Here is a 27,949-nt window from a genome sequence, read left to right as displayed (position 1 = left end):
TCAACACACACAAGTTGTAAAGCCTCCAAGTGATATATGATAATAATCAACTTGAAGATTCAGGAACTAGTTTATGCAAATGTAGATCCCACCATACAAACAAGCTGACATTCTTATAAGGTTTGCACACAAGAATATGATCCTATACAAGACATGAGCACCACTTCCATGAATCAACTTATAAATGATCAACTCCATGAACCAAAGTTATTAGTTTGTGAGTGGCAAATAGCTCAAAATATATCCTCTTTTGAAGTGGGGGAAGAAATCAATGCAGATCAAAGTATGTGAAAGGTGGATCCTTATAAAAAACAGTAATGCTGAAGTATGTTTCCATTGTTAATGCCCCGAAAAAAAAATAAAGCACCCTGTATATGACATATTTTAGTGGAACATGAAGTCAAGGATCACTACCCAAAGCAGACATGTTTCTTTTGGAATTCCATACCTCTGATAATGCTGCAACCAAAGGACCTGATCTTTGTCTATCCAGCAGTGCAACTAAATAGAATTTCTACTCTCCAGGGGTGGTAGACCTTGCGTAGTTGGTGAATTGTGCATCGTATGGCCATGAATATGTACATGATCAAACCCATAAGATAAGAAACATTAAATCTGAGAGAGAGGGAGAAACAATATAGAAAATGTTAAAAGAACATAACCTTTTGAAAATGCAACTGGGAACGAACATTAAGATCATAAAACAAGAATTATTCAAACAATAGATACTTCATAAAACACCACTAATTTAGAATGGACTGAAAAAGGCGGCAAGTCCATTTCATATTTGAAAAAGAAACCACTTTTTGACTCCAGAACTTGCAAATTAGATACCAACAAAATAGGATCACAAATTACAAACAACAAGCTCACATGACAGATGAAAAAAACAATATGATTCATACTTGTACACTAATTTAATTAAAACAAGCTAATGAGAAATTATTCAGTAAAATACACAATTCACCAAAAGCAGGAAGATAATAGGATAATCACAACTATTGCATATAAATTCTACTTGGTCATTATTCTGAAAAGCATGTTCTTTGAATGTTTTTCATCATTGATTTATCTAACCTGTATCTTTCAAGGCAATTTCTCGCCAAAGGTTTTTCTCAGAGAGATTTATCTCGCTTAAGGTTTTTCTCAGAGAGATTTATCTCGCTTAAGGTTTTTCTAGGAAAAATCTTGGGAGTTCTAAAATTAAAAAGTATAAAAAATAATAAGAAATATAAGAAATTATCAGATTTTGTATAATCTTTCTTGCAAAAATATAAGGAAATAAGTTTGAAAAGTTTTTAAAATAAAATTGGGCTTAGAATATATAAAAATAAGATTTTTTCCCAAAAATATCGTGATAATATTGTGGTATTATCATGATATTTTGATTTCTGGGGATATATTGAAAATATCGCAACATGTTACTGATATTTTCAGCTTACGTTATATGGTGACAGTATTGCAATATTTTCAAAATATAGACGATATCAGTGACTATGATTTATATATTTTCTACATTAGCAAGAACAAATAATTTTATCAATTCACACCAATATGCAGGGAATGATGGAGAGGGACCACATAGGGCGCATTTTGTTACTTTGAGTTTCAGTAGTTCATTGTTTTACAGCTTCTGTGATTTTGGCCTGAGAAAGTGTTCAAGCTCGGAGTTTGGCATGGGATATTCTTCCTGTTGAATGTTCAACATTAGTTAGAAACCTAATTGGTTGGAATCGTTGTTATCAGCTTAAGAACTTTACCCATTCATTCTTTTAATATCATTAACCAGATGCTAGGGGAAAAAAATTGCTTAAAGTAAACAACTTGTACGCCTATCGGTTGACCCATAAAAGTAGCATACTAAAATGGATAATCTATTACAAACCGTCCCAGATCCGACCTTGAGAAGCCATTCTGGATCCAGATCCGCCCAAGAGACCCAATATGATAAGGACCGGAGGACCCCATTGTCTATTTGGATTCTTATTTTTTGGTCTTTTACTTCTTTTAGGACTCTTAGGTAGATTCTATAAATCAATGTTATTATTTATGAATTAGAATTAATGAAGTTTACTGAGTGAATCTGTATTTTTCGTTCTTGTTCTTGTTTTTCAATTCCCGAGGGATCGATATTCTCCCACCTAGGTCGCCGTTTTCCATCAACCCCTTGCCCTCTTTCATTTCAAACAACTTGGAGCTCAACTACTAAAACCGGCCCCTCAAGAGGGTAGGCTTTACCATATCCCTTTTGTAGAATCTGCCCCTTCTTAGGGCCAGGTTCCAAGAGTGGTATCAGAGCGAGGCTTTCCGCAGGATCAAGAATGATGGATCTGCGTTATCATGATCTTTTTTCACAACAGCAAGGGCCCACACCGTTCTTGAATCCATTCAGGTTCCTAACAGTTTAAAATTCGTTCGAGCGATGGCGAAGCTTAATAAGTCCTTTGACGATCTTGAGAGAAGCGTGGATCGTCCAGAGAGCACGGTAGACGAAGGGTTCAACAGAATAAAGCGAGCGTTGCAGAGAATCATCCATTCTATGACTATTCTGATGGGATGGAGAGATGTCACAGAGAACCCACCCAACGACCCCTCACCGGCCAGGGCCACTCGACGCGATTCCCACCTGTAGGCAGGAGCCTCCCGACATCCGCAACATGGTAGAAGGAACCACTGACCCTCTCTCTCTCTCTCTCTCTCTCACGCTGCAACCGTGACTGCCGCTGCCAGAGCTGCCTACTGCCACCATCGAACCCTCGCAGCAACCGACACCGGCATCAACCAGAAACCAACTAAACCCTCTCTTGGTCCTTGCTGCCATGGAGAATGATAGAGGAAGAGCAGGACAGGGCGGCATTCCTATCGTCACCACATGTCACCTCCGATCGTTAGGCAGTTGGGCACATCGCCTGGTCGGACCCGCATCTTCCTTCAACAAACTCCTTCTTCTCTCCTGTTGCCCATCCTTCCTGCCATGCACATCGACCCACCAACAAGAGAAGCTACCTCGTCCAGCCTGCGCCCGATGGTCGGATCCGTCTGGCCGACTCCTTTCTATCTTGCTAGAGGGGCCGCCCACGACCTGGGGTTGCTTTCCATTGCCATTCCTCTCATTACGTGGGAGGCCCAGTTGGTTGGGCAGGGGCCTAGTGTCGACCGAATTTTGATCAGTGCCCTCCCATCGGTTGGACCTGGCCTGACGATGCTCCCCATGCTCGATGGAGGCACTACCCACCGTTGTTCTGATCTTGAGAGGGAGGACCCTCGATGCCCTAAGCAGTCAAACTGGGTCCTAGAACTGGTTCGGCCATTACCCAGCTATTGGACCCGGTCCAAATGAAAATCGGATCAGTTTCTATAAGCTTAATGCTGGTTCGAGGCTGGCCCAAACCGGTTCTGACCCGGTTCTCACTAGTTTCGAGGTCTTGAACCAGTTACCATTGGTTTTGGAGTCGGATCCAAACCAGTTACCGTTGGTTCAAGACGGTTCTTGGATCTGGAGTTATGTTCCGCCGGCCCAGACTCCAAACCAACTCGAAGCAAGGTCGAATCCCAATCAAATTGACCCGTTCTTTGCCTCAAACCCATTAAATTCGACCTGCAATGACCCAAATCCAATTCAAGAAGATTTGGATCAAAACACATGTCTTGAATCTGAATCTCTTGTATTGGATCCCCCAAATCCAAACAACCCAAAACCCTATTTAAAACAAATGGACCCTTACCCAATCCAGTCGGATCCAAACCCAAACCATTCCCTTACCTATCAAGGCTCGAATTCAATCCATGGTCCAAAATTAACCCAAATTTTACCTGTCCCCAGATTCAATCCCATCAAGGCAAACTGGAAAACCACACACCTAATATTTGACCCAAGAGGTGACAAAGACCAGTTGCGGCAACAATTTTCAGGGAGCTCTTGCCTTAAGGATAAGGCAAATTTGAAAGGGGTGAATTGTTACGAACAATCCCATATCTGACCCTAAGAAGCCATTCTAGATTCATATACACCCAAGAGACCCAATCTGACAGGGACCCGAGGACTTCCTTTTCTATTTGGATTCTTATTTTTTGTCTTTTACTTCTTTTAGGACTCTCAGCTAGATTCTATAAATAAGTGTTATTATTCATTAATGGAGTTGATGAAGTTTCTTGAGTGAATCTCTATTCTTCGTTCTTGTTTTTCCAATTCCCGAGGTATCAATATTCTCCCTCCTTAGTCGCCCCTTTCCATCACTCCCCTTGCCCTCTTTAATTTCAGACAACTCGGAGCTCAACTGCTAAAACCAGCTCCTCAAGAGGGTAGGCTTTACCAGACCCTAAGCCCTTTTATAGAATCCGCCCCTTCTTAGGGCTGGGTTCTAACATAATCATTGTGCGTGAGAAAAGTAAGTGAATAACTTGAGGCATTATTTCTCTTATGTTCCATCCAAACTACAAAAAGGGTGGTATTTCTTCCCTAAATGTTTTTTGTTTAGTTTCATGTTCCTCTCATCCCCTCATCAAACTTGATCGAGGAGGGTTGTTAATAGAAATGACTTCATAAATCTATACTGTGACATTTTTGACACTTGACAATTACCAGCTGTATCTTTCTTTACATGTTACCGTGAGTATAGTTAGATTGGTATGACATTGAGCAAAATTTGACAATGAACAACAGGAGTGTAGCTTACGTAACTCATGATAGTGTCTAATGAGAAAAAAAAACTAATAATAGTGATAGCACATAAGACACTGTCCCCATTGTTCCAATTTGGTGATAGGGCATTCCTCAATGGCAGAACTCTGGTCACAACTTATGAAGCAAAGAAACCGTAATTGGTTTATACTTTTTACCTAGTGGTCCAAGATCATAGTCATTACCAGGCAGTTCTTGCAGGAATACTAAATTCCTTTGAATCATGGTTCGCTATGAATGACTCGACAAGAGGGTTCACAAGATCAGGCGCCTCATCCTTCACGAGAAATAGCCAAATAGTCACAGATCAGGGGAAGATTTGGAGGAAAAAGAAAAGATACACATCATCACAGGAAATAAATGAACCTGGGGACAATGGCCAACATTGGGGAGTATGACAAAGTCTTCTACTGTTGCAAAATCCCTATATGCTTCTCCAAGCTTAACTGGCTCCCATGGATCTTTATCACCCCATGCAATAAGTACTGGGCACTGCAAACATAGACCATGTTCAAACAATCAGAAAAACTTCCAGAACATTATAACCACTACTTGGTAAATAGATTTAAGCATAAGAAGTGATCACCTGCACTTGGCCAAGCAATTCTTCAGGTAGAGGACCCTCTGAATAACATATGAATTCAAGAAATACTTCAGGTGCACCAGGTTCAAGTCCTGGCAGAAGGATCTTTTGGATCAGTTCATCTGTCACCTTGGATTTGTCATAATAGCACTGCATTTAGTGGAAAGAAGTCAAAATGACATTTGAGGAGATTCCCTTTTTGGGAAAATTCAATTTACGGGCCAACCTTTTGCTCCTAATTCCAAATATGGGCCTCACGTTTCTGAAATTCCAAATATGGGACAAACTTTTCCTAGAAACTGTCAAACATGGGCCTGCGCATTTATTAATGTCATTTAACTCAGATTAAATCATAAATCAAATTACAACAATGACCTTCATCATTAAAAGTTCACACTGTTTACTTTTTCTTTTCTTTTTTAGGAGGATAAGTACTTTTCAGTTTTCAAGGGACAATACAAGAAACCAAAAAAGGACTCACATCTTCCAATATGATGGGTGTTGACCTTAAGTCCCTATTTGACAGTTCCCAGGAAAAGTTTGGCCCATATTTGGAATTAGAAGCAAAAGGTTGGCCCCTAAATGGAATTTTCCCTCCCTTTTTTTCATAGTAAAGCAGACAACTACTAATTACAGTAGACAGAAAGGGTGTACCCATGTATCATGTCCTTCACATTCTCCAATAAATAATCATACATACACCTCCATTACACCTATTCCCCAGTATCAGCATTGGATCCATTTAAATCCAATGGAAGACAATGCATTTAAAAGATGAGCACAGATAAGTATACCTACTAAAAGGAAAATTCTGCACTGAAACCTGACCTACCTTTTTTTTTTGGTGCGACTAGAATATTGAGAGAAAAGGAAACACCAGGACAAGAAGGGAAAAGAAAAAGAGAGGAACATAAGGCAAAGGGATTAAGGTTTAGGTTTAGACTGTTGATGTGATCAAGGTAAGAGAAGTCAAGGTAATGAATAGAAGGGCTATTCTCTAAAGGAAAGGGAGATTTTAGATGGGTTTGTTACGTCAAACATTATGGATGGTCACCTAAGGTGAAAAGGAAAGGATGGCTTTCATCTTGTCCTGTCTTGCCTACCATAAGAGATTTAGTCCTTGAAAAGCTGGCCTTGCTAAAGGAAGTTTGCGCAGGTTATAGAGGATGTTAAGTGTGACCCTTAATGTTCTTTTCATGAAGATGGTTAAACTTCTATAGGATGCTTTGTCTTCCATGGAAATAGAGTCAGACCAACAACCCACAGGAAATATTACTGCAGAAAAGTAGGGTTGGGATAGGGCAATGTTTGCATCGAACCTACTGGTTTGCATGTGATGTGTATACACCCTTAGATTTCATTTATGTCAAAACACTAGAAGGATAGATCACAAAAGATACAAAATAATATATTACAAACTATAGAACAATAAATACAACATAATATATTTACATATCTGCCACTAAGATGGTACCTAACAAAAAAAGCCAGACTGCCCCTGGCACCTTCTCTCCTCTTTATTATTTTTTGATAGTATTTCTTTTCTAAATGGCTCTCAAAGAAATTGGCACACACACACACACATATCTATAAAATATTGTGCTGCTTTTGTCACCCTAAAAAATTCTGAAATTCCATAGTAGTGCCTCATCTTGGATAATGCTCCTAAGGCTTTTATTGCTAAATCTAAAATACATGTAATTAAGTTTAATATTAAAAAATTATCCATGGTGGTGTTATCTTTGGCACAACACTGAGAACGGATTTTGAGATTTTTGGGTAACAAGAGTTGGTGGCATCCACAACAAAATCTTGTCATACAAAGACACACACACATATATATATATATATACATACATATATATATATATAGTAGGTGGTATCTGCCAATCACCTCTCCAGCATACCAGGCTTTTGAAAGGTTTTTTTCATGTTTTCCTTAAATCTGACTGTGCAGATGTGTTCTATAAGCTTTGATTTTATGGGAATCAACTGTTTGATCATCTGATTCTGACATGCAGGTAGGTTTTTATAAGGATTAAAAATTGACGGTCTAAAATTGTCATAAATATTTATGGCTTAAAAAATCAATTTTTATTGAAAAACATGATCCAAGTGTCGTTTCATAGCAAATCAACCATGCCGAACATGGGAACACATCTGCAGGGATAGATTTGTGGAAAACAACCCGAAAACACCTGTCTGCTCATGGTAGGCGTTAGGCAGCTACCACTTTTCCTATATATATGCATGTGTTTGTTTTTGTGTGTGTGTGTAGGGAGAGGCAGAGACCCCCGAAAGAATGTTACTAGAAGTTTTTAGTAACTTCGACATATCAACATTCAATTGAACTGGAACCAAGGACTTGCTTCCCAACCAAACAGCTTTCCAACTTGGAAATATTTACCCATGTTTGCCTTCACCCTTTATGAAGGATTATTCCACTCAGTATTGTAATGCAATAGTGAAAGACTTTGATCCCCTACTGAAGGCACCAATTGTCAAGAGTCTTGATATGTTAAATAAAATTAGAACCTGAGAAAGAATACTTTTCACAGAGTTTGGTGTGGCAATGGCCTTGAAAAAGATTTTTCCCAACTCTGTGTTTCTGTAAAAATAAAATAAAGTTTTAAGATAGAGCACAGTAATACATGGCATTAGTAACCAAAGACCAAATTTATTTTGTGTCATATACATACCTTAGGAGATTCTGAAATGCTCGAATGAATGGCCTAGCATACAGTGGTTGTTTCTTAATATGAAGCATGCGCAAAGAGATGTTGAGAAGAACTAGCCCTCTACATAACATAGGCTCCATAATAGCTGCTTGAAGGCCAACTATTCCTGAATTCATAACCAAATCAATGGAAATCATTCATTACGTCTCAGTCCATAAAAAATTCTAACAAGAATAAATGAATAGAAGTTAATTCAAATGTTCAATTGATAACAGGCAAGAGAGAAGAAAAGCAGATCTGAAATAATGCTTAAATGATTGGTAACCATGAAAGAGTCTAAAACAAAAAATTCACCTTAGTGGGATGATTATAACAACTCGATCATTCAGGAAGCCCGAGCAGGGATCTAATAAGTCCTTAATTCTCCAGAATAACATGATTACCCAGACCACCAGGATATGGTACACGAATTTGGCATTTCACCGATGCACATATGATACTGTAGTATGATCTATATAAAGGGATACAGGCAGTATACATTGGAAGCAGTAGGTGTCCATAACATATAGTGAACATACAAATTCACCAGTGCTTTCGACCCTAATAAACTTTAAAATACTGTGGTTACCTGTGTGTACATATGAGTTAGTGGGTTCCCAATGCCAACTTGAACTGAACTTGATAAAGATATGCAGATCAGCTTCTAATGGATGCCCTAATAGAATTAAGCTTGAAAACCATGGCAGAGTTCACTTGATAATACACACTGAGTTGTTGCAAAGTCTAGCCTTGTGCTTCAAAATGTTTCCATCTGGCTTGAATATCCAGTACCCTCAGGGAGAGTCACAAGCTCAAATTTCTCATTTACAAGGAATCAATATTCATTTTATGAGCTTTTTTACTTGGGATTCAACAAGGATTTTGATAAACTATTGCATTAAAAACAAAATTAATTGTTAGCAACAACGGCTCTAAAAGGCTTTCACACATGATGTAAGAGACAAAATGACATGATTATTTATCTCATTCCCTTCATTCAATTCCTGTTTAACCCTTATCCAACTTTTTTAACCTGAAGAAGTTAGTTATGATTCTATACTCACATTACTCATACTAGGCTCCTTAGGTTCCACCATGTTAAATTCCCAGCTAAAGCCTTCTAAATCAACTATGCATTCCTTTTCACAAGTGATATGTCTCTCATCAGAGTGATCCACAGACACATATTTGAATGGAAAGATATATACTCCAATTAAAAAATTGGCGACAAGTAGTCACCAATAAAATCTGTACCCAAGCAAATTTCGACACAAAGAGCACTCCACATACAACTGTCAAGCAAAAATTTCTCCGAAAGATTTGGTCTTTTAAAAGACTAATCATATTTCAATAGCCTTCATAATTGTTATCTATAACCAGTCATAAGAATACATAAAAATTGCTTATAAAAATCATACAGTTCTCTTACCTGCCCAAAGCTGCTGAGTATATTAAATACCAGCTGAAATTATGCTTTAGCAACAGCAATAGGCCCATCAAAAACACCCCTTTCACTTGGCCAGTCATTAGCCTCAATGTGATGTCAAGCGGCATCCCAGTGTTGGAGGATAGGTTGTTTTTAAATAAACTAAACATCTACTCAAAATGCTTTGATACCATGATAACTTGTGAGAAAGGAGAGATGAATGCGAGGAACATGAGGGAGAAAAGAGAATGAGAGGTGCAAGATGAACAAGGAGAGAGAGAGAGAGCATTGGTTAAATTTTAGGGCTCAAACATCTACACTAAAAACAAGCACATTTATTGGTTGTACTTTATGAATTAACCAGTGTTTTAATATGTTTTCTATAAAAAATTACTAGAACACCATTGGTGGTGACAATTTATAAAAGATGCCACCTTCCAATTTTTTTTTCAGGAGGGACCTTCCAAATTTGTTAAGGTAAAAAAAGAGGCTGGTTAATGTTAATGCCCACCAAAATTGATGCATGTTAATAACATTTATATAGATATAATTATATATAAAGCGCTATGTACACATAAGTTGTTGCCAACGTCAACATCTTACCACAAACATCAAGAAATTTGCATTTTTTTGCCTTCAAAAGTCTCTATAACGTACCAGGGTGGCGACTTACAATAGTGAATTATTGGCATAATCAAGGTTATGTTGAGACAGTCAACTAGCTTCTACAAAAAGTCATAGTCAGGCCACCTGAGAGTGGATAGAGGCACCACAATTTTTTTCAGATGGTCATAAACAAATTTGTAAGTATCGTATCGTTACCCGTATCGGTTGGGCCCAAAATAAGATATGTATCATATCGTAAAAAATCATTAATAAATTTTTTTTAATTTCCAAAAAAAATCATGAAAAATCAGAAAAAAGCAAAAATTGTAAAAAAATTGTAAAAAAATCATTACACATGAAACAATGATAAATTAAACAAAATACAACCATAAAATCACATATGAAGCATTTATGTCTCTATGAGCTGCATAAAACATCATCAAACATCAACTATCTCACAAGAACAATGCAAAATATTAAATATCTTGCAATTAAGAACATGCCACAAGACCATACTTTCATATTACATAAAAATATTCTGACAATAGTTGCATTGAATTTTCAATTGGTTTTCACTCATTACTTGAGTGTCAGATTACCATGCCGGATCATTTGATGCTATCTTTGTTGGAGAAGTGTGGAGCCTGATTTCTACCTTAATATAAATCCTAATTTTCACAGATCCAACTTTGCGGTAAGTTTGTAATTTTACTCATAATAGAGATTTTTTTACCTTAACCCACTTCTTTGAGTGAAAAAATGATGAAAATGCACTCTTATTTGAGCAAACCATAAAAGCCCTTTTCCTTGCACACGGATTGACTCTCAAATCGCTCTCACGACTCCTAGGGTACGTGGATACCCCTCTAATGACCTCTACACAAATGTCGGCCCTCAGGAGGTCATTAAAACCCAAAAAATAAAAACAAGTTTCAGCCCTTTTTAAAGTGCGCCAAAGGTGTATCGTATGATACACCCTGGATCATACGATACATACGATATAGATACAATAGTGTGAATCATATCACTTTTTTCCATAGTAACGATATGTATCATACCGTATTGTATGATATGATACTTACAACATTGGCTATAAGTATCAGTATCAAGGTAACATCAGTTAAATGATTTTTTGGAAATTTTCAAAAATGGCTTTTCATGGAAAATCTCCATAATCTAGAAAGCAAAAAACTTTATAACATGGCTTTCCTCAAAGATAAATTACAGTTATATATACATTTATATGCATGCATTCTATATATATTTTTTTGTCTTGTAATAGGTAATGTCCTCTAGGGGCATTTTTGGTTTCTTTATCTTGTAATAGGTCCTGTCCTCTAGGGATAATTTTGACTTTTTCTTTTATTTTTTTATTTCTGCCTTTTTACTAAAGACTAGGGGCTCTATGGTCATTAGACCATAGAGTCATTGGGAGCATCCCAACGGCTACAATTATAGCCATTTTGGGAGCTCCCAACAACTCTATTAGGAGCTCCCTTGGCTTTTTTTGTTGTATATAAAGGGACCTCTTGTTCCTATTGTGAAAATATCTCAAAAGAGATAATGTGCAAAATAAGCACCACCTCCACAAAGGGATATGTACACAAAGGCACAAGAACACTTAGAACAAAATGTACACAAGGTATAAATAGAGAACACAAATGCTAAAATACAAAGAATTTTATTGAACAATGGAGAACAATGCTCCAAGCATTGAATACATTTAAGAGGGGGGTTCACCCCTATTTATAATGAAGAGGAGACCTTGGAGGGGCTCCCACTAGACGTTGGAGGGGTCCAACGTCTAGTGTTGGACCCCCTCCAAAGTGTTGACTAAGTCAACAAAAAGAAAAAGAAAAAAAGGAAAAGAGAAAACAAAAAGAAAGGAAAGAAAAAGGAAAGATTTACAAACACATTCACTAATGTGAATATGCGTAAAAAGTAGAAAAGACAAAAATAACCCTAGGGTTACATGATGTGAAAATAATAATATATATTTATACATATATAATGGTAGATACATATACATATATGTATATGTATCTCTCTTTATATATATAAATATATGTATACAAAAAAGAGATACAATTTAACACCCTCCCTCAAACTTAGGTTGCAATGACCGAGACTTTGCCGAGAAGAAAGTTGAATCTAGGAGAGCAGAGCGCCTTGGTGAAGAAATCTGCCAACTGATATTCTGAGATCACGTATGAGAGATCTATAACTTTTTGCAAATATGTTTATTTAACGTAGTGGCAGTCCATCTCAATATGCTTTGTGCGTTCATGAAACGTGTGATTTTTAGCAATGTAGATTGCACTTTTATTATCACAACATAACTTTGTGGGTCATTGAACCTGAATCCCCATGTCTTGTAGCAATTGATGAATCCACATAATTTACATGGTTGTGAAAGTCATGACTCGATATTTTGCTTCTATGGATGATAGAGACACCTTCTGTTGTTTCTTGGATTTCCATGAGATCAGGGATTTAGCTAAAAGAATGCAAAAACCTGTAGTGGAGTGACAATTATTTGGGTCACCTCCCCAATCAGAGTCAGTATATGCAATTAAATTGAACTCAGAAGATGAGAAAATAAAAACTTCCTTGTTTAAAGTTCCCCTTCTGCATCTGACAACTCGGAGAACGGCGCCCATATGGACGGATGTAGGAGCATGCTAAAATTGGCTTGCAGTGTGCACGACGTGTGAGATGTTTGACCTTGTGATGCTAAGATACATTAGAGACCCCAGAAGTTGTCGATAGGGGGTGGGATCCTCCAAAGGTATCCCATCATCGATCTTCATTTTTTATCCCACAATTTCAGGGGTCTCACAGATTTTATCGTCAGTAATACCTGATCTGTCAAGAATCTCACATGCAAGTTTAGTTTGAGACAAAAAATAGCCTCTATGAGAGTAAGCTACCTCGATACCAAGAAAGTATGTCAGATACCCTAAATCTGACATTTCAAACCTCTCTTTTAAAGTGGTTTTAATACTTTTGATCCCCTTTATGTCACTACCTGTTATCAACATATCGTTAACATACAACAGTAAAATTACAATTCCTGCATCAGACTTTTTGACAAACAGAACAGTGTCAGTGTAGCATGAAGTAAAACCATCTTTAATCATTACTTTATTAAAACGATCATAGCAAGCCTTAGGGGCTTGTTTTAAATCATAGAGCATTTTTTGCAAACGAAAGACTTTTCCCTTTGGTACGTCCATGCGAGGAGGAGCATCCATGTAAACTTCTTCATTAAAGTCCTCATTTAAAAAAACATTTTTAACATCCATTTGGTAAATGTTCTATTTTTTAATAGATGCAATGGTGATCAAACATCTTACAGTGACCATTCGTGCAACAGGGGCAAAGGTTTCTTCGTAATCGATGTCGTATTCTTGACTATATCCTTTTGCAACAAGGCGGGCTTTATATCTTTCAAGAGTGCCATCACCCTTGGTTTTGACTTTAAAAACCCATCTACATCCTATTGATTTCTTTCATTTTGGAAGATATTGAAAGACCCAAGTTTTGGCTTTGTTGAGAGCTTTAAGTTCGTTATCCATGGCGTCCCTCCACTCTATCCTTTTCTTAGCTTCTTCAAAATTCTTAGGTTCTTAATATGAGTGAAAGGCACTAAGACATGCCCTATGTTTTGAAGAAAAAAACTCATAGGATATAAATCTAGAAGGATTTTTCTTAGATCTTTCGGTTCTTCGAGAGTGGTTGGAAGGTTCACTAGGGTTACTATACTTTTCTATTGCACTTCTAAAGGTACTTTTATCTCTATGTGTATAGGTAATTGGTTCAACTATCACTTCTTCTTCATGTTGGATGGGTGGTGGAATACTTTCACTTATATCACTATCCTCGTTCAATTCATCATCGCTAAAAAAATCCTCATTTCTAGATAATAATTCAAACAAAAAGAGACAAGGCAATATGTATGTCTTTCAAGAAGATCCATGTCATTCCGTCCGCTCTACTCACCTGGATTTGAAGTCTTCATTAGAGTCGTGTTTTTCCCTTCAGCAAATGTTTTTAGTAATTCTGATTGTAATAAGACTTTCCAATGACACAGTCGGTTAGGACATTGTGGGAGTCATTTTATTAAGAAACTTGTTTTTAATAATCTCATTCCAAAAGAAAGTCTCAATGTGGATGAGAGAAGTCAAAAGTGTTCCAGTTGTCTTTTGTGCAAAAGTCATGTATTGCCTTTTTGCTCTGTTAATAAGCGAGCTTCAAAGCCTTTTGAGATAATATGTTCTGATGTATGGGGGCCTGCCCCAGTTGCCTCTAGATCTGGAAGCAGATACTACTTAATTTTTGTTGACAGCTACTCTCGATACAACTGGATATATTTCGTAAAAAATAAATCGGAAGTTTTTCTTTTGTTTCAAAACTTTCTTTCCTTAGTAAAAAACCAATTCTCTGAGTCCATCCAATTTTTCCAATGTGATGGAGGAGGGGATTTCTCATCTAGTGACTTTATTTCTTTTCTTCAAAATAATGGAATAAGAAGAAGGGTGTCTTGTCCACACATACCTCAACAAAATGAGATTGTTGAGCGAAAACACAGACATATTGTCGAAAGTGCAATGAGTATGCTCCATGACAATAATCTTCCCATTAATCTGTGGACAAAAGCTTTTCATTCTGCCGTACATGTGATAAATAGATTGCCTATGGTTGTTTTGAAAAATAAGTCTCCTTATTACTGTCTTTTTGGGGTTCATCCTAGTTATCATGATTTATGTGCCTTCGGATGTGTTTGTTATGTGCACATTGATCGATCCCTGAGAAACAAATTTCAGGACAAGGCTCAGAAGTGTAGATTTGTGGGATATGCAGACGACTACAAATGATATAGGTGTTATGATCCTGCTAATAGACGTATCAGAATCTCAAGAAATGTTGTCTTTGATGAACAAAATTTTGATCACAAAGTTGGCACAACGGATATGTCCTCTACCACAACTGAAGTTTATTATCTTTGGTTAAACCCAGACGTATCAGAATATTAAGAATCCCAATGAAGTTTGTTCTCCAGATTGCGTGCAGCAGGAAGAAGAAATATTGGAGACTATTGGTGCATCGGGATCACAGAATGGGGAAGAAGTACCATCATTGGTACCGGGCAGATACAAGGGCATTTCCTATACTAGACAAAGAACGACCGTGTCAGGTCTCTTAAATCGCGCCCCAGTAGCTGCACCTACTTCCTCCCATATTCTTGAGGTCAGAAGATCCAATCGCATGCGACATCCTATTGATAGGTGGGTCAACTATAACAACTTCTCCATGGATTTTCAGCTCTTTTTAACTGCCCTCAATAAGGAAGATGAACCTATTATGTACTATCAGGCAACCACTTCTACCAAATGGATAGAAGCCATGAATGATGAAATGCAAGCCTTGCATGAATGTGGAACCTAGGAAATTTTTCCCAAACCACCTGACAAAAATATTGTCAGATGCAAATGGGTCTACAAAATAAAGTATAAACAAGATGGGACCATTGAACAATACAAGGCAAGACTAGTGGCAAAAGGGTTCACCCAAGAAGCAGGGCAAGACTATGATGAGACCTTTAGCCCAGTGGTGAGAATGGAAACGATTCAAATTATTCTTTCCTTAGTTGTTGAACATGGATGGAAGCTGAGTCAGCTTGATGTAAAAAATGCATTCTTGCATGGGGATTTGAATGAAGAAGTTTACATGGAACAACCACCTAGATATTACGAGCAAGATTGTAAAACACATGTATGCAGGCTAAAAAGAGAGGCAAGACTAGTGGCAAAAGGGTTCACCCAAGAAGCAGGGCAAGACTATGATGAGACCTTTAGCCCAGTGGTGAGAATGAGAACGATTCAAATTATTCTTTCCTTAGTTGTTGAACATGGATGGAAGCTGAGTCAGCTTGATGTAAAAAATGCATTCTTGCATGGGGATTTGAATGAAGAAGTTTACATGGAACAACCACCTGGATATTACGAGCAAGATTGTAAAACACATGTATGCAGGCTAAAAAGAGCTATCTATGGCCTAAAACAAGCATCTCGTTCTTGGTTTGATAGCTTCCCACTTTAGACATGGATTTTCCTGCTCTCTACTGGATCACTCATTATTCATTTTTAGAAGGCAGAATGTGATCACCCTGTTACTAATGGATGATATTGTCATCACAGGAAACTCTGAAGATCACATCAAAGAAGTGAAAAACCTATTAGGTCAGAGGTTCAAAATGAAAGATCTTGGTGCCTTGCGTTATTTTCTTGGGGTAGAAGTCGATAGTCGGGCTGATGGCTTGACTCTCACTCTGCACAAGTATACGATCGACGTTCTCAGCAAGGCAGGTATGAAAGACTGTAAACTTCTAGGAACTCCAAGTGTGCTTCGCCAAAAACTAAGTACTCATGATGGAGACCTGTGTGAGGATTCCACCAGGTATCACAGTCTAATAGGGATGTTACAGTATCTCACATTCACTCGACCTGATATTGTTTATTCAGTCAATTAAGTGTCTCAGTTTATGCATGCACCACGTACTGGACATATGGAGGCGGTTAAGAGGATACTCAGATATCTGAAAGGAACAATTGGAGATGGGTTGATATATTCTCCAAAATCGTCTGACAAGGATATGCGTGAGCTTGCTGTATATTGTGATGCAGACTGGGCAGGGGATCCAGATGAACGAAGGTCTATATCAGGATATTGTGCCTTTATTGGAAGAAACTTAGTCTCTTGGAGTAGTAGAAAACAAAAGGCCGTCACTAAATCAAGCACTGAGGCCGAGTATAGATTCATGGCTGCCGTTACTGCCGAAGTCACATGGGTCAGGCATTTACTAACTAAAGTGGGAGAAATGATCTCTCGGTCTACCTTGCTGTGTGACAATCAAAGTGCTCTCAACATGTCATTCAATCCAGTACATCACAGTCACGCTAAGCATATTGAGATAGACCAGCATTTTGTAAGACAAAAAGTTGAAGAAAAAGAGATCGAGCCTGAATTTGTTAATACTGAAAGACAAGTTGCAGACATATTTACAAAGGGCTTGACAAAAGATCGTTTTTGGATGCTTAAAGGCAAGTTGTTCATGGTTCAAAACCATGATCAACTTGAGGGGAGGTGAAAAAGTAGCATTTTATATATTACATATGTCATACCAAATGTACAATGTATTTTGGGTCTGGACATTATATCGGGTCTGGACATTATATCAGACCCGAACCCATATTGTATATCAAAATATATAAATACATGTTCTTGGTCACAATTTCTATTATTGAAATCGTGACAGCCGCAACCCCTCTTCTCCTCTTCATTTCTCTTTCCCACAAAACAGATTCTGGTGAAAATTTTCATACATTTCCCCTTGTTGAAGAGTTAATGCCTTCTTTTGAAGATAATATTTATGGGACAAATCTCTTGAAGTATACATTATTTCAAGATACTCCCATACTTGAAAAGCTTTCTTGAACTTCAATATATTTGCATTTATTTTCGTTTCAATGGAAGAGAAAAACCATGAAAGAATTTTATAGTTTTTCATCTCCTATTCTTCATGCCTTTTGTTGTATTCTTCAAAGGCTTTTTCTCTCTCTTCACCATCAAGAACCTTTATTTCACCCTTCTCAATAATGGTGATCTTAGGTTTGGGTTCGGGAATAGTTCCTTTGACATAACCCCAAAGACCTTTCCCTTTAATGTGAGTCTTCATATTACCGGCCCAAACATGGTAGTTGAACCATTTAATTTAAAACCAAGTGAAAATGAGACTATTTTTCACCCATTAGAGAGGGAAGAATGAAGAATTTATACGCACCACAAAAAGACTTTTAAATCTTACTTGATGTAAAATCCTTCTAAAATATTGAGGGAAAAGAAGTCCCTACTCCAATCACCAAGAAGCCCAAAGCATGGTTTTTGAGGCACTTGCAAAAATGAAGAATTACATGATCTTCAACCTCGCTCTAATACCATGTGAAAATATCTCAAAAGAGATAATATGCAAAATAAGCACCACCTCTACAAAGGGATATGTGCACAAAGGCACAAGAACACTTAGAACAAAATGTACACAAGGTACAAATAGAGAACACAAATGCTAAAATATAAAGAATTTTATTGAACAATGGAGAACAATGCTCCAAGCATTGAATACATTTAAGAGGGGGGTTCACCCCTATTTATAATGAAGAGGAGACCTTGAAGGGGCTCCCACTAGACATTGGAGCCCCTCCAACAGTTAGAAATCTAACCGTTGGAGGGGTCCAACGTCTAGTGTTGGACTCCCTCCAAAGTGTTGACTAAGTCAACAAAAAGAAAAAGAAGAAAAAGAAAAAAAGGAAAAGAAAAAAGAAAAAGAAAGGAAAGAAAAAGAAAAGATTTACAAACACATTCACTAATGTGAATATGTATAAAAAGTAGAAAAGACATAAATACCCCTGAGGGTTACATGATGTGAAAATAATAATATACATTTATACATATATAACAATAGATACATATACATATATGTATCATACATATATGTATATGTATCTCTCTTTATATATATATATATGTATACAAAAAAGAGATACAATTTAACACCTATTCCATCCAATGCTTTCCTTAAGCATTTTATAAATTATTTTTATTATTTTATTTATTCTCTCTCTCTCTCTCTCCCTCTCTCTTTGTGAGTGATTTGTGTATGTCCTTGTGACATTTTATATTTTGCCCATTAGTGGCTTTTGTGTTTGTACACACTTTGTTCTCTTATAGCCCTTAACTGGCATCGCTTTTGTGCATACTTTGATTTCATTAAACTGCCTACTGCAGTCTACCGGGCTTCTAAAGTGGTTCTTTTCCATATTTGTCTCAAATCTGACCGTGCAGATGTGTTCTATGTGCTTGATTTTATAGGAATTGACTCTTGTATCATCCTATTTCGCCACGCGTGTAGGTTTTGATAAGGTTTGAAAATTGACAGTGTAATTTTTTTATAAATATCATAAATATCCAAGGCTTATTAAAAAGTCATATCTTTGCATCGAAAACACACAATCCAAGTGTTGTTCCCTAGCAAATAGACCAAGTCGAACACGCCTGTGAGGTCAGATTTGCGAAAAACAACCGGGAACCCCCTCCCCCCTGTTCGCTTGCGGTAGGCATTAAATGGAGTAGGCAGCTACCCTCTACTCTCTCTCTCTCTCTATATATATATATATATCATATGATAGTGCACACACACTCATATGCACCTGTAATTTTTTTGGAAAAGTATATTCTTGCACTTTTGTTAAAAAAAGGAATTCAATTTCTTGTTATAACTATTTGCAAGGATATTTTTTTTTATCCAATGCCATATCTCGCTTAAAATGTTGAACCGTCCTTTTAATAGACTTTGTCGGTATATCTTTCCAACCAAACAGAAAGCACTAACATGATATTCTATTATCAAGGCAAGAACTTTAGGTAAATCTGTGGACAAGTAAAATCTGAACATTAGCAGTTCACATACATGCACACAGTCATTAGTATCAGCACTAACAATTGCTTTGCAAAGTTTTTTTTTTTCAGAATAAGTAAAAATGGATCATATTTCTCAAAGACAATCAGTTAATCTTTGGTAATTTCGAAAACTTTTGGAAAATGACAAGATAAACGAATAATACCATTATTATTCCAGTGTAGTCAGCATAAACATATTATAAAATGTTTAACAAAACACCATTTGTATTGGAAAATTTGTAACAATACTGTAATCATTGCAAAAATATGTTGAAATATTGAAAAAAGTTGAAAATAATTTAGTACAAGATTATCAATAATGATTTATGAAAATGTCACAATAATAGGCAAGCTTTTCAAGTGCATTTTATGAAAAATTATGCACAAACCCGGAAGCACGCAAGTGCCATCCCTAAATAACCCACATATCACATATAGGAAATAGAGCAGGGAGTGACTTGTATACTTACCTCCTATGGAGTTGCATATGAAAAATGCCTGGCCTTTGACTACTTCTGTAACAAAATCATTCAGTTGAGTAGCCCATGTCTCAAAGGTGTATAGGGGTTTGACCTTGACCTTCTGTGGCTTTGGTTTGTCAGAATATCCATAACCAAGAAGATCAATGGAATAAACCCTATGTGATCTTGCAAGATATGGAATGTTGTTCCTCCAGTGATCACTATCCAAAACCAACAGAAAGAAAAGCACAGCAATGTTCTAGCACCATTAGTGAGAGAATCAATTATAAGAAGTCCAAAGAGCCTATGAGAAATTAAGAGTGAAACATTACAATTTTGGCAGAATATTGGAAAACATGTATGGGAAAAGAAGTTTGATTATTTCATAATCTAGGCACTGCACTGCACGGAAGGGCTCAAACCTACTATATTCATAAAAGTTCTCCAACAGCCACTGTTTATCAACCATGTGTTCCATTTCAAGTTGATAGACCTCTTTCACAAGGTCTCACAAGTCTACTCATGCTTCAAGTTCATGACAAACTTCCATTGCTTATAAAGTGAAGAGGCAGAAGTGTGACCTCATACTGCCACAAAAAGCGCTCACTTATCATCACAATTCTCGGTCTGAGGAAAATATCAGTGAGGAAAAAATGACAATATTTTGAAAAACTTAGTCTTCCTGGAGTGGATCACAGGTAAATATTAGTATATACAAACTATAAATATATATATATATATATATATATATATATATATATATATATATGTGTGTGTGTGTGTGTGTGTGTGACATAAAATGCTAAAAATCTTTGTTGAAAGTACTTTATTGTGTTAATAACAGGTTAAAAACGTGATTTTGAAAACATCATGTTTTCAATATAATATCGACCATTGAAAATATTGCAATAAAATCACAACACTTTGGAAATATTGGAGATATTTGTGACTATGTGCTCACCCACACTCTTTGCCATGACAAATTTACACTTATCTTAAACTGTAAAAGAAGCGCACAATTATGTCATCAATAGATTCTGTTGGTTGATTTTCAGAAAAAATGAAAACCAGATTTGGTTGATAGCCATCTAGAAACGTTTATTTCAGCATGTATTCTCAGCTCAACAGAAATCTTGAAGAAATTATGAAAATATAGTTCTATCACTTATATACATCTCATCTAAAGTTCAGATGTACTTTATCCTTTTTTTTAATTGTGATAGAAAAATAAATCATTATAATAAGAGCACAGGAGTGCAAATGAAAGAATCCATGTGGTGATTTGCTAGTCCAGGAAATAAAAAAAAGTGCATTGTCCATGATGTATCTTGCAATACTCAAATCGCTGACAATCTCCATCCCTCCACCTATTTGAGCAATCGCTCAAACATGGGGTGTGATTCAGGTTGTATTTGTTTATGCCAGTAATTAGAAAAATCCAGTATGCGCATGTTGAAACATGGAGCCACGACTAATATTTTAGTCAAAAAAGAAAAAGCTGGCAAGGATTTTTCTTTTCTTTCAAGCGAACATGAAAATGATCTTGCACAGTATTAGGAAAGGAATAGAAAATGAATGATGAAGAAAGGTGAAGAAAAAAAACACGACTAAGATAAGGAATTAGAGAATAAATTTGAATAACAAATTAAAGGGAGAAGAAAAGGGATTTCAGTAAAGGGAACAAACTTATCAGTCTTGATCAGCTAGAGATTAAAAACAGATTTCAGCATCAAATGTTGGTATTATGATAGATTAACTTACCGTTCATGACTACATTTGAAGGATATGTGCTCTCTACCACCATGAATTCTTTCTACATATATAAGGAGCCCAGATAAGTGATCCTATTCAAAACTTAAATTGTTACATCTTTCTCAGAAACAACCCAATACTCTATCAAGTTGTTGAAGTATGGGAATAGCTTGATGGAGTAGAATTCTGGTTGAAGCTTTTTCGTGTACAACGTTTACCCATTTTAATTGGGTATTAATTACTAACAGAAGAGGCAACTCTTCTGAAGAATACAAACAAAAACACCAAATGAGATACATGTGAACTAGCAAATCTTTAAGAAAGAACAGGAAGAATATGATTTATAGTACTATTCTGAGAGAGAGAGAGAGAGAGAATGATTTACATATAAGAAATGGAAAACAAACATACATTATATATATATATATATATATATATATATATATATATATGAGATTAGGGTTCACAAAATGTATGTGTTTATAGAAAATGCATGACAAAGTGCAAAATTGCAAAGAGATACAATAAATGGCTAAATATGTTGCATATTGAATACCTTTATGCTCATGCACATGGCAACACCTCTTTTATGCAAGTAGGAGATTAAAAAAGAGCTCAACGTTTGCCACAAAAATAAAAATACTGCTTATGTTAAATGAATCACAGAGAGCTTGTTAAGCTTGTATTTTAAACAATAATTGCCATGGAGCGAGAAACTGACAGCTAGGTAGTATATTTGAAACAACCCATCAGCATCAAGAAGCCCTATCCCAACTACAGAAGAAAAGCGTATTTCAAACAATCCAACAAAAAAATGTCATGATTTATTGTACTTAAAAGGGAAATAAATTTTACGCACCTGTTCGCACCAAAACCATGGATTAAGACTAAAGCAGGACCATTATTTCCAGCAAATTGGTAACGGATACGGTAACCTCTCCAGTTCCACATTCTGCAACATCGAAACAGAAAATGATGATTGAAGAAAAGTAAATAAAATTAATCACTGACACATAAACCACATATAACAATACCGACAAGAGAAGAATAAAAGTGCCCCTTTTTATCTCAAAACAAAGTACCAAGAACTTGCTCAAAAAGAGACTGGAAACAGATATTCAGTACATCAAAAAATTCATCTCAGTAGATAGCATCAACTTTGTACATCCCATGGATTCGACAGGGGATAAATGGAAATACTAAACCTACATAGAAAAGATTATTTTGTTTAACAATCTAGATGATGCGAAACTGTCATAGATTTGCAAAGCCAACACTGAGTAAAAGCAATCCAAAGAATTGTGCAAACAATACATTCAAAAGGGGTCATGCCAAGTGCGGTCCCGTACTCTGGCGTGCTGGGGCGGGCCGGACTGGAGGCAGTCCTAACATTCTGCCCTTAACAAGAAGCAGCCTCACCAGGATTCGAATCCATGATCCCTCACTGGCAACCCGAGCACTTTACCATTGCACCAAACAATGGCCCTCGGAAACAATACGTACAAACATACTCATATGCATGGAGATTATTGCATGATAAATTCACAAACCAACGTATAAATTTTTCTTTATTCCTTGTGTTTTTCGGGTGATGGAAGCAAAGGATGCCCCAATTGACTTCACTAGGTGACAAAAACGACTTGTTTGAAGGCTTACAGATGCTTACAATCTTATCCAACATTTGAAATTGAGCACAATTTCGCCGATTCGCTAACTAACTACTCAAACAGAGGATTGAATGAACAAATAGAAGATGACCAACATACAAAATTGAGACCAATATACAAAATTGAGAGCAATTTTGCCGGTTCGTCAACTAACAACTCAAGCAAAAAGGATCACAGGAACAAAAGAAGAAATAGCGAAAAACAACATATCAATCTTATAGATGAAACGGCATGAATTACCCCGTACGGACTACGGGATCCGAAGAATCAGCGGAAGATGGGGAGTCATCGGAAGTAACGATCTGATTGTCCTCGGTCGGGCCCGGAAAAGAGGCCGCGTTGGGAGGGAAGGAACGGGGCGACACCCATGCATCGAAACGCCGCAGAGACAATGGTTCCCTCCGAAGGAACCCGAGATCGAGCCTCGGGGTCCCGTGGTTATGGATCCTTGCTCGGACGACTCCCCCACGCCTAGCTGCATGGCTGTTGTTGCTGTTCCTGAGGAAGTGATGATGATGGTCGGCGTAACTCGTATAGTTGCAGAAACTAGAAGCATTCAGGCAAGCCATTCTCTTCTACTTTCTTCTTGCTGCATGTAGAGAGAGAGAGAGAGAGAGAGAGAGAGATATTCAAACACCACCCGTTTTGATTGGCGGTGGATACGAAGAAAGAATAGTATATTAGTGCTCTCCAAATCCCAACGGCACAACCTAAGTAGCGGCCAATTCGACGACACATCGACCAAAATCGCCAACGAGCCGCGATTCGCGGTCAGATCGGTTCGGATCTAGGTATGTCAGTGGTCAACGGTCGTGGTTTGGGGTGGTGCAAAGAGCTCTCGTTCGAACTGGTAAAAGGGTTTGGCGCAGTAGGATGAGACCTAGGCCGCTGCGCAGGTGGTCTATGAAGTTTTAAGGCACCTAGGTCTGATCTTGATAGTAGTTTTTCCTTTGTAAAAAAAGTCCCATGAGCCTAACACGAAAAACAGATGTTCGGCTTGTAACGACTCAGTTTGTTTTGTATAAGCTCGTTAAGCAGTAACAAAATGTATTTTCAATATCAAATTCTCAAAGAAACACCAATAAAAAAACACTTTTAATTTTGTAAAACAAGTAAAATGCTTCTTAATTAATTGAAATCTCTCTCTCTCTCTCTCTCTCTCTCTCTCTCTCTCTCTCTCTCTTATATATATATATATATATATATATATATATATATATATATATATATATATATATATATTCGCTAGAATATGAGAACTATCGCAATTTTCATGATTTTTTCATTCTTGTCTCTTAAATTTAACAGCACCAATGTAATCTAAATGTTTGGTTTATAAGGACTAGTTCTTGAATCATCCTAATATAATGTATAAAATCATTGGCTTATAATCTTCAAATATTCAAGCATTCAAAAATCACATTTTTCATAAAAAAAATGCACCATCCAGCATTCAATTCCTAACAAATCTGTCATGTTGAACACTTCTACATGGTTGGATTTGCATAAAAAGCTTTGAAAATGCCTAGTAACTATATGTATATTTATTTATTTATATATCCCTAGGTAATTATTCTCCTTTCCCAACCACTATTATCAACTTCTTTATATCACTACCTAACACCACCTCCACCAATCATCACTTCTCATTTCTCCTACCACTTGCCTCCTTGCAACCCACCCTGTGGCCTAGTTTTCCATTCTATCGCTGCTTTTAATGATCCGCTTCTCCAAATATTTTGAACATTTGATCATGAAGGTTATTATTGTAGAGAATCAACCTTTAACACAGGACTGTGATTTAACTAATCTCGCTCTTGCCACAACGTTTGTACATTTAGATTTTACTATCCATACTATCAAGAGGATTAACTACCAAAAGCATCTATCTAACAATAAAACCTTACATCCAACAACTTTATAATCTGTAATGAAATAGCTTTAAGAATACAAGAAGATCACAAACCCACAAAAGACAAACTCACCAACCATTAAGGCACTCACAAAGCCGCAAAAGGGAACACAGACAGAAAAAAAATTATTATTGATAAAATGCACAAAATATGCATACTTACCAAGTGTTTCAAGCAACTAACATATATATACAACAAAAAACTAACTGTTAGAGAGTTATAATAGCTAGTTAGACTAACCATTAAAGATCTCTAACAACTAGTGCAGCCTAAAGAAAATACAAACTTACAAAGAGGGAATAAAAAATAAAATAAAATAATACTAACAGCTAGTTGCATAATATATATCTATGATAAACACATTTGACGGTTCAGATTGAGCATAAGACACTTGAAACTATGAATTTTGGAAGGTCTTAACAGTGACCTAATGAAAAATGGGGCAAGACGATACTCGTTCTCGTGTGTGTGTGTGTGTGTTCTCGTCAGCCATTCAGTTGAATTAGCAGGGAAATGATAGGACGCTTCCACTGTTATCGTTCTATGAAAATCATTGGAAAGGAAAGGCAAAAACCAAGGTTTTGTTCTACATTTTCAGCTATTTCCTATCCTGAAATTGACTGGTGCTGTCTTCATTACTTTTCAACTATTTGTTATATACAATTTGTTAGGTAAATCACCATATGTAATAATTTTATTGTTAAAAAATGCTCAAGCAAGAAAATGAAGAAACAAGAACAATAAAATCACAAAAAAGAGATCAGACACACAGATTTACGTGAAAAAACCTTCCTCAAACCATAGAGAGAGTAAAAAAACATGCCCGCCCAAAGAGCTCTTTTTCGACCGTTACATGAGAGAAAGAAAAGAATGTATTTATACAAAGCAAGGGTGGCAACCTTAAACCTAAACAAATTGGGTCTGATCCATAAGAAACCGGGTTTCAAACGTAAGCCCCAAAACAAATTTCTTCTGGGGGGCGCTGCCCCCAATGACCCCTCGCCCGCTGACCGTGCAACGGGACCCGAGTCAGAAGAGCCCCCGGACCCCCCTTCCTGCAAGGGCAAAAACTCTGAATTAGGCTCCACAACTCATCATTTATATTCTTAACCCTTCGTGATAGGATATGAATATGGGCAGTAGTATTGAATCCATTATGAACAGATTTGGATAATCGTGCCGCTGGCTACTCTTTTGTGCATTAGGTCCTCCTTGCCTTTCTTCAGGATCTTGATAATTCGTTTCCTTTTTGTGTCTCAACATGCCCCTGCATACTCATCGTGGCTGGTTTCACATTGAATTTGGACCAAAGAAAAAGGTACGGGGGTGATGATAGTGCATTAGTATTTAGCAAATATATCAGCAGTCTGGTGTTGTGTAAGAATATAACACACTTGTAGATGCTGCCTTGCAATGTGATACCAAATATGTTTGGTTGAGCGTGTAATACTTGATTGCTGGTTAAATAGGCAGCTTCAATTTTACTGCACCACAAAATTGGTGGTTGTATTAGAGCAATACCCAATTCTTTTAGGAGCTATTGAATCCTAACTAGCTCGGCTGTGGCACTTGCAATGGCCCTATATTCTGATTCGGTGCTAGACCGAGCAACTGTAGATTGTTTCTTTGAACTTCATAGCTGTTGGTGAAGCGTCTAACACAGTCTGCCCAGTCCACGTTAGAGAATGCTGTTAATGTGTTAGACAGTGTATAGTTGAACATTAATCCGTGTGTAATTATAAGTTTGAGGTAATGCAAAATGCACTTGACTGTAGTCAGATGAATTGCCATTGGTTTGTGCATAAACCGGCATACTTTATTAAAGCATAATTGAAATCAGCCATGTAAGAGTAATGTATTATAATGCCACCAACCATGCAAATGAAGCAGACTCATTTCTGGATTAGAAAACTAGCATTAATAATCTTAGAATTGTTGAATATAGTTTGCTATTTATTATTTAGCTATTTCCATGATTAAAATTCAGTTGGCATCTGAGGGGATTTGCATTTTACTGTTTGTAACTTTCCAAATTTATTCTTTTGCAGTTGGTCATATCTATTCATCCATTACGCTCTTCTTGTATTATGGTCCGTTCTGATATTTTGGCAACTTCCTTCAGCATGACTCCAAAGCCTTCTGCTAATAGTTAAATAGCAAATGTTCTTATCCACATTTAAGTTTGCACTTCCCAAGTAATTTTAGTGGAAAACATCTCTATGCAAGCTTTGTTCTTCAAGAAATATGGTCAGGACAGTTTTTTTGCCAAAAAAAGGCTGAGCAGCTATGGTTAGTGGTTTAATGTTCTTAATCCATGTTTGCATAAAAGATTGCAAAATAACTGGTTTGTTGAACTTTATTAATTTTTTGACTGATGAATGGACATGAAAATGAAGTAAATTGTAGCAATTAAGCAGTATTTTAACATTGAGTTGAGTTGGTTATGGCTCCTTTGTTGAAAGCTTATAGATTGAAAACAAACTTAAAGGATGCATCTTCTTGAATAGGGATGGCAGTGGACGGGGAAACATGTCCCCGCCCCTCCTCACCCCTTTTGCACCGGGAATGGAGGACATCAAACAGAGAATGGACCGGGGATGGAGGTTAAAATCAAAACCTGTGCGGAG

General features: G+C 36.9%; 1 protein-coding gene across 3 annotated transcripts; it reads right to left on the bottom strand.

The window, feature by feature from the left end:
- Positions 1-164: 164 nt before the first annotated feature.
- Positions 165-24,063, bottom strand: LOC149830441 (uncharacterized). Of its 3 annotated transcripts, none has more exons than XM_090015814.1 (9): positions 23,650-24,063; positions 22,602-22,694; positions 20,000-20,211; positions 7,964-8,108; positions 7,800-7,872; positions 5,268-5,414; positions 5,048-5,173; positions 4,867-4,958; positions 165-536 (listed from the first exon to the last, which is right to left on the bottom strand). In XM_090015814.1, exons 1-9 carry the CDS (start codon positions 23,976-23,978, stop codon positions 515-517), a joined length of 1,239 nt encoding a protein of 412 aa, XP_089871940.1. In that variant the 5' UTR covers positions 23,979-24,063; the 3' UTR covers positions 165-514. The 3 variants fall into 3 exon arrangements, with proteins under 3 accessions (XP_089871940.1, XP_089871942.1, XP_089871941.1); XM_090015816.1 differs by having other exon boundaries at positions 273-615; XM_090015815.1 differs by having other exon boundaries at positions 429-615; positions 4,840-4,958.
- Between the last annotated feature and the right edge of the window lie 3,886 nt (positions 24,064-27,949).

This window comes from Nuphar pumila, chromosome 8, assembly GCF_984573655.1.
Source record: "Nuphar pumila chromosome 8, dmNupPumi1.hap1.1, whole genome shotgun sequence".
Classification (NCBI taxonomy): Eukaryota; Viridiplantae; Streptophyta; class Magnoliopsida; order Nymphaeales; family Nymphaeaceae; genus Nuphar; species Nuphar pumila.
This window is presented reverse-complemented; position numbering and strand designations above follow the sequence as displayed.